General features: G+C 42.6%; 1 protein-coding gene across 1 annotated transcript; it reads left to right on the top strand.

Moving 5' to 3' along the window:
* The first annotated feature begins 6,662 nt into the window (after window positions 1-6,662).
* On the top strand, window positions 6,663-8,233 carry LOC147901324 (uncharacterized). Its single transcript, XM_087376369.1, has 4 exons — window positions 6,663-6,924; window positions 7,113-7,224; window positions 7,510-7,999; window positions 8,104-8,233. The coding sequence occupies exons 3-4, from the start codon at window positions 7,515-7,517 to the stop codon at window positions 8,147-8,149; spliced, it is 531 nt and encodes a 176-aa protein (XP_087232495.1). The 5' UTR covers window positions 6,663-6,924; window positions 7,113-7,224; window positions 7,510-7,514; the 3' UTR covers window positions 8,150-8,233.
* The last annotated feature ends 260 nt before the right edge of the window (window positions 8,234-8,493 follow it).

Genomic DNA, 8,493 nt, shown 5'->3' with positions numbered 1-8,493 from the left:
GTAGCTCTACCTTGGGAAAGATTTGCCCACTGACCTATGCTTCTATAATGAGAAGATTTGCCCCATTACCTACACATCCATAACTTTGTTGTCTTATTAAAATTTACCCTAGAAAGAACATAATTTAAAGGGGGTCACAAGAAAATGTTAAAGCTATTAACACTACACACATTGTGCAGAGGCTACAACGATTCTGTGTGTATAATAAAAATCTACTACATGGTAATGCAAACTATATTTCAAGTCCATTACCATAGTTTTAGGTTTGGCATGGGAAACTTGCTTTTTTTTTTTGTGGCATTGGACACTTTCTTTTACTTTATTTAGAAATTTTATTTTACATTTGAGTCCCATGCTAGAGGAAAATATAGTTGGAGAACACCAGGAAATTAGTGTGTTAAGACGCACTAGGTTTCTAGTGCAATATCTAATTTTTTGGGTGTGGTAGGCCAACAACACAATTTAAAGGGAGACAGGGTTACTATAACATGGAAAAAATGAACAAAAAATAGCATAGAACTAGAGTGAATTGGAATGCAGGATTATATTCTTCTTGTATTATGATAGGTGTTCAAGGCCTGGAATACAAATAATGTAGCTTGAGTTCTTTCTCAAACTCTAGCTCCATACCTTCGGCATGCCTTTAAACAAATGTGTGGCTCATCATCTAGTTGCCATTCCCTGAGATGTGCCTTCTTGATCTTCTTTGCCATTCATGCCCCATGCGACTGTTACTAACTGCCAACCCTCGCCATCTTACCACTTCTCTACTAGACTACTACCTTCGCCACACCCCAATGTCCTGGCTGCCAAGGGTCAAATGGGTTTGGCATTTGCTAAGGATGGAGTAAATTGCTCCATCTACATAGGGAATAGGGGAAAACCCTAACCCTAACCCTAAGGGGTTCACATGTATATCTTCATGTTCATGTTCAATACAACTTAGTGTATAGGTAGCTATTTTGTGTGCAATCCTCTCTCTCTCTCCCTATCTCACTTCCACTATCATGGTATCAGAGCATCAGGTGCTCCCAAGCCCTTGGATTTTGTCAAGGCACTAAGCCCTCTGTGTGTGATGCATTATTCGATCCTTTTGTGAGAGATTTCCATTGACTCGAGAGATTCTAAGACTTCATCACATCTTTAGCTCTTCATGTAGAGCTCATCTTCATCTCTAATCTGAGACAAAACGCTGCCAATTCTACTTCATGGAGCTTCAGACATGTTCATTCTTGTATTGAGCTTCTTTCTTCGGAATGTTCGTTTGGGTTGAAAGAATTGGCTCTTGTTGATACATGCCTTTGTACATTTCCACAGCAATAGACTAAGTTTTGACCTATCCAAGTAGGCTCTTATTGCCATCACCTGCAAACTTCAGTAGTGGTGTCGAATTGAAAAATGCAGGAGTAGAGTTTTTGATTGGAAATTTTGGGTAAATGCCTTCATCACACCATAAATTGATATGCTGGAAGCCTTCTATCCTCATTTTTTCTATTTGCATTGCATCTACTTGTGGACACTTCCATGTTTTTTGCACATGCATATACTCTTCTTCTAAACGAATATGGAGATGGTAAAGTCTCTTCTTGCTGGATTGTTCTTTAGTGCCGTGGTCACATGTTGCCAAATTTTGTTTGAGCAACATTGTCCAATTGCTTCACACCATCAAGTTTTTATAAAACAAAGTGTTAACAATGACTTACCATGATAAATCCATGTTAATCTTTCACGAGGATGTTTAAAATTTCAAAAAAAAGAAAATCTTAACGGTTAATTATGGGTTCCTAACCATGGAATCTTGCAGCCTACATAAGTTAACTATGATAAGTTCATGCTATATTTCATGTAGACGATTGAAATTTTAAAAAAGAAATATTTTTAAATGTTAATTATGGGATCTTGAGATGGAAATCTACTACCTACATGAGTCAAGATTGGTTTAAAAAGAGAATATAATAGGAGCCTTTATTGCCAATTCATTTTTGTAGATTTTGGAGCAAAGAAAAATGAGAAATTTGTGAATTTCTTACAAGGCCCCAAAATGAGTTCCCTTTTTTCCTAATGATGGGGATGATATCATGGTGTGTTCTATTAAGATATCTATCTGTTCATTCAACTCAGATGAATGATTAAATGATTTTGATATGTTTGTCATGTTCTTGTAGATGCGATCGTGTATGCTTATGTTTTGGAGACAGGTTGACCATAGTCTGCCATTATTCTACCAGAGAGTAAACCGCTCTTTTAGCAGTTGAAAATTCAGCCCATGTGTGACTATTGGAATCACTACATGCTAGTGGCCAAGAGTACAGTGGGACCTTCTTTGACATGAGCACTACGAGGTGCAATGGAGAGTTCAACTTGTTTTATTGAGGCTATTTTCAGCCCCTTGTATACTAATAGTGGATTAGCTATGGAGATGCATTGTGGTGTGGCACCACCCATGAGAGCATGCTTGGCCAGAGCATTCACATCTTCTCTTTTGAAGTGACAGTTCCATTATCCAAACTATTATGGATCCTTCTGTGCAACGTGTTGCTGCAAAGAGAGCTCGAGTGGATGTTTCGGATGAGGAGAGGCATGAGGGAGATGAGTATGTGGTTGCACCCATCGGCAACCGTTATGACTCATAGTGAGATGCTAGCTTGACTTATTTATAATGATTGTTCATGTGATTCATAGCACGATATGCAAGTGGATCTTTAAGGGCTTGTGGTTATTGGTGTTTTATGCTTTGTTGAATATGGCACATGTGACTAAATGAAAAGTGTGGGAAAAACATAAGTTTATGGTTTTTATGATATTCCTTAATTGATAGTATAGGCATGTTGAATCAAGTTTTGAATTACATGCTGGAATCACACTTACAGACAATGCATCAGTTTTGTAGTTTGTGTTGCCTTTGTAGTGACCTTCCATGCTATGCTAAAGAAATGGTGAGCGAAATGATGGAGAGAGATACATCTGATAGAAGACTAAAGGAGAGGAAATAGGTCTGTTCTATCTATGTGGATGATGAGGTCTCATCGAGTTAACAAAGAGCTTATGTCCCATTGTTATGCTAACTTTGTCTTTGATCCCTTGTCCTAAGAGGTTCATTTATATGAGCCTGATTTTCAAACAAGATAAATTTTTAGTTTCAAGTGGAACTTGAACTTCTATAAGTTCAACCTTTATGTTGATGGATACGTTTGTGTCCTCAATCCGTGTACTTGTTTGACATTGACTTTTGCTTTGATCACCAATGCAAACTAAAGAAATATAATTTATTTATCTTTGCAAACATTATTTTTCAAGGTCCTATGCTATGCAAACATTGCTTACTCAAATCCTATTTGAAGCTTGTATACAATTACAAAGAGATATACTTTGATACTAGTATTTATGAAAATCGCTTCCAAGAAGAATTGTTCATTGATTTGTAGCTTTCTCGAATTGGTATCCTAAGCTATTAGGACCTTTATGTTTTCTAGATGTCCTTTTAGTGCAAGGGAGTAAGAAGAATTTGTTATCAATTTCCTCTTTTGGAAAAAGAGGCTTTGCTATCATTTTTTACGGAGATAAGTGCCTTATCAGGGATAGAGAAAAAGACTATGAGATAGTCACTAGAGGCACTTTAAATTAGGGTGCGTCCTAGATGGACAAATGTGGTCACAACATGTAAGATGTATGTGTGGTATCAGGTACTTCAAAAATGAAACATGGAAAATTAAGGCATGCCTTCTTTGGAGACTCCTCCTACACATGTCTATGAATGGTGCATTTTTAAAACGATGTAAAAAAAATCCTTTTGGAGGGATGGCCATTGCCTCCATAATGGATTTTACCTCTTGGATACCTGTATTGGATTTCTTGTTCTATGTTTGTATTGGAATACGTAAAAGGGTCTCGCTCACTTTTCACCACTCGCTTCTTTTGCTTCACTTTCTTTTCACCATCACTTTATCGACTGTCTTAGAAATGATGATGATGATGATGAGAATAATGCAGAAGAAGTAATGTGATCCCAAGAGGACAAAACGATGTCTGCAAGAGCAAGAGCAAGAAGTTGAAGGAGCAACAACAACAACAACTATGTTTGTGCTCTCGTTAAATTCATGGAAGAAGATAAAAGGATGGATGCAAGAGCAAGAGCGAGAGCAAGAGTGGGAGTGGGAGCAACAAAAATAAATAAAAATTGTGCTCTTATTTTGAAGAGGAGGAAAAGGCACGTGTGGTTTTGTAAAACTTCTGTAAAACTGAACAGTGCTAGAGTTCTCTACTCCTCAAGCGGAGGGGTCACGACAAACCCAACAAGGGCCAAGAAGGAATGGCCTAGGACTGGGGACTCCAATATGCTTGAAATCTACTAGTGTCATTGAAGAGTTGGAATGGGATCGTGGTTGGATGATTGATTGAGAAAGAAAGGGGCTGAATGTAGACCCCCCTTGTTTGCTATGGATGGGCTTATGGGGCAGGCTAAATCTACTTGCTCTAACTTATGGCATAAGGTTTGATTTGGTTCGTGAGGCACACTCGCACGTCCATGCTTCGAGTGAGACCCCTCAACTATTCTCCATCTTGAAAGTTGAGACTTGCCAAGAGGGTGCCACATGAGCAAATTAAGGGAGCCCGTGAATTCCAAAGCGGCCATGTCATTGGATGAAGCAGGAGTTTGAGCCATATCAATGGATGGAGAGATGTCTAAATTATTTGATGGCACAACTATTTTCGGAGCTTTAAGGAGTGCAAGCTTGACAGTGGAGACTATTCACTATGGTGTCATTGACTTGCAACATTGAGAGATCTTGCTCTCATGATACAACTGTAGGGGGCTTATCACATGTACATGTGGTTTCACCCCTTGTTTCTAGGAGGCAATGCCTCCAAATGAGGTTCTGTATGTCCATTTTATGTAAACTGAGCCAATGGATGGTTGCAGCTTAGAGGTTGCCCCCATACACCCCTAGACCACCTTCTAGCATGGAGTGGCATCATACCCATAGCAAACACGACATAGCTAGTAGGCTTGTTATACTCACTTCACGAAGATGCTCTTGGGGGTGCTCGAGGTAGCCCCAGGCCTCCTATTATAGGGAGGAGAGGGCCATGTGGCAGTTGCCACCATGTGAACGAGTGCTTTTTCGCGGACATCCACTCCACATTGAGCCTGGGTTTTCACGCAAAGATGAGGATGGGGACCACAAGTTTCTAAGCATCCTCATGGAAGCGGTACGAGGAAACCTCGTAGGTCTCTAAGGAGGGGCTTACACACTATGGTCGCCACCTAGGTAAGAAATGAATCCGCACCATGGGTTGTCTATCAGCCTCCCGCCAGTGAGCCTTGGGCACGCCCATGGGCGGACTATTGTCAAATGTAGATTTGCAGTGTGCAGAATGGCAAGAAGGGATGGAGGGTGGGCTCGGAATGGCCCGCGGGAAGCGTTACGACTTAAGGAATGGACGACTGGTGCAACCGGCTGCAACGGGACGCGACGGTCATTAAACGCCCTTTCAATTTGACAACTCCCGGCAACATCAACTGCCGTAAATTGTAACACGTACGCATTTTGATATCAACGACCTTCTCGCAATCCTGCATCGCAATCCTTCCGAAGCGATTTCGAGGAAGAAAGCGCGGCCATTTGTGCACAGCAATGGAGAATCGATTGACGACAATTTAAATGCAACTGCAGCGATCGCCGTTTGACGATTTTCTGTGATCCTGCGATTCGTCGACTTGAATCGGGCCTCGGGAGCGCGATTCAAGAAACGCCTCATTTTCTCTGGCCTTGTCATCGTGAGAATCAGGGATTCTTATTCCGAAGGATGCAATGGCAGGTAGGTACTAGGAAGCAAGCTTCTCCTTGCAGCCGGAATTTGGAAAGACAGATAGTTCTTGGAAGGGAAGAGAGCTCGAAAATCAAAGACGATCGTGGTGGCAACTTGTGGCTGATCACTCGTTCGATGCTATGCAGCACGAGAATATGTATCAAGAATGAAGACATCGATCTCTTCTTCCGGTTCAAGGTAGAATCTGCCATTTCATTTTGGTTGGTGTTTTGGTTACAAGTTTGCAACATTTTCCTCGGGATGTCCTTCGAGGCACACTCTTTTATCGCGAAGCGCTCAGGCCTTGAAAGCAGGGAGCCGGCCCAGGAATCAAAGGAAAACGTTGCGGGAAATCGACAGAAAATGGGAGCAGTCGAAGCTTTGGCAAAGTTGCAACGACGTTGAGAGGCAATGCCTGCTTTCCGGATCTCCATGATCTGAGAAAGTTGATTGAAAGCTCACAATTCGAATTTCGTAATGCTCCTTGATCATATCGACCTCGCTCTTCTCCCGAGTTCCCGCGCTCATGTTGCCACTGTCGACGTTGCACTGGCTTTCCGCACGATTTTCTGGCTCCTGTCTGGCAGATTCTCTCCTCATTGACCCTCCCTCATAGCCTTTTGTCCCCTTTACCCTTAGCGAAAGGCTAAAAACTCCAGCTTCGTGAGTCGTGACTCGTTAAAGTATCGTCTTATCCTTAAACAATCGTTCCCCATACATATCCATAATCCACACATGGTCACAGCGCACCTCTGTCGAATATAAATAAGATTTTGCGCTTTGTTTTGAGCAGTAGAACAGTCGGTCGACCTTTGATTGGCTTGAATTGCAGCGACGGAAGAGAGCGGATATATTTATGTGTTCTAGTTAAGCCAAAGAAGGCGAAGAGGCAACCGTGCCCTTCTGTGGACGGAGTATTGTGGAGTGGAAACGACGGGAGTACTGCTGAAAGAGGCCCTTCCACCTTCCTCTCTGTTTCACGGAGTATTGTCCCTCGTTTCCTTCAGGACGTCAACCTCAATCGTCCCTCGTTTCCTCCAGGACGTCAACCCTTCTGTCCATTCCTTTGAAGTATCCATCTGCCACTTCTTTCATGGCACTGTCGTCTTGATGGTACGTTTACAGGCCTAGGGATGCCCTTGTCTTCATGACAAGCATTCCGGAGAAGCGCTTGTGAATTTGCAGCATCTGGTCTGGATGTGTCTCGTGATTCCCCATTCTGCCATATTATCTTTTGATACTTGTACCTCGACACACACATCTCCCGTAACCCTCTCCTCTTGGTCCTTGCCTATATGCAGCCTTGTGACGTTTCTGTTTTCATGAGAAGAAGTTCGCTGGACGTCTTTGCAGCGGGGAAAATTTAGAGGACGCGGATTAAGGTCTGGTGGCTCCTTGGTCAAGCCCTACGCGGTGAGAAGCTTACTCTTGATCTTGCGATTTTCCTTTGCTACAGTAAGCTTCCTTGGTGATTCTGGTTTCCGGTTTGGCTTCTGTTTTCACAGGTTGTGCCCTATCCACCGTAGTCTCTCTTGATTTGTTCGTCGCTACTACTTTGGCAATCTACGCTCTTTGCACACGGAGATTCTGAAACACAGTCGGCTTTGTTGTTATACAATAGCCCAGGCTAAATGCATTTGATCCGACGCTTTAATGTCCACCATTGCATGCATACTAAAGCATTTCCGTTGGACGCAGGGAGGATGAATGTTTCGAACGTTGTACACTCAGTCCTGAGGCCCAGGAACTCACCCAAGAGGAATGGAAATGGCAAGCCCTGCACAGACTCCGAAATTGTGGTTTCAAAGGGGGGCTTGATTCACAAGAACTCGATAGCTGCTTCTCGCCAGAGCTGTCTGTGCTCCCCCACAAGTCATCCTGGTTCCTTCCGCTGTCGCTTTCACAGGGCACCCCAACCGCTTCCTTCTGCAGCTTCATCTGTCACAGCTGCCACGAGAGGCCAACCCACGCAAACTCTACACGCCAAAGAGCATTTCATGTCTACCACCTCAATCAAGGAAGTGCCATCTCTGGGCAAAGTTGCAATTAAGACAGCACGATCTTCTCCCCTGGGATCACCAAAATCTCAAACCCGCAGAAAATTTGAAGCTAGACCAAGCAGGTTCAGCAGGGTAGTCACGGCTGCAGATCCAGGAACAGGGAAGGTCACTACAATGGTAGCTGACAAGTATGTTTTTCTTTTTAAAAGCACTTTCTTCCAAGAAAAGGCTATTTCTTTCTGTTGTGACACATTCCTTGGCTGCTAACGATACCGTTAACGAACTTTTTCAGGAAACCTCAGGCAGTCCTGAGCATTGCCACCAATTTAATGGCTTGATCCATCAAGCGGGCAATTTCGGCCACATCGATGTTTATTGCTCTAGACTGGCTATGTACTTTGCAATATTCCTCTGGGAACCATACGGTGGAATCACACCAGTATAGTAACGTTTTCGCGAGCTGTATATATGCTTAAAATATAATGGTCTCGTAGGAAAATATCTTTTGCTTCTCCTTAAGATTCTTGGAGTACTTTTGACATTGTTAGTGATTGAAAGTTTCATACGTTCATTGGCTGCCCCATGGGGAAGGTCTTAGTAATCGTTCTCCTTTTCCAAAGAGAGAATTCGTTTTGTGAATATCTGTAATTCCGATATATGCTGTCATGCGTGGAGATAGTGG

Source organism: Dipteris shenzhenensis, chromosome 6, assembly GCF_047967505.1.
Source record: "Dipteris shenzhenensis isolate YYH24624 ecotype China chromosome 6, Dip_SZ_1.0, whole genome shotgun sequence".
Lineage (NCBI taxonomy): Eukaryota > Viridiplantae > Streptophyta > Polypodiopsida > Gleicheniales > Dipteridaceae > Dipteris > Dipteris shenzhenensis.
The sequence above is the reverse complement of the archived record's forward strand: the minus strand, read 5'-3'. Positions and strand labels throughout refer to the sequence as shown.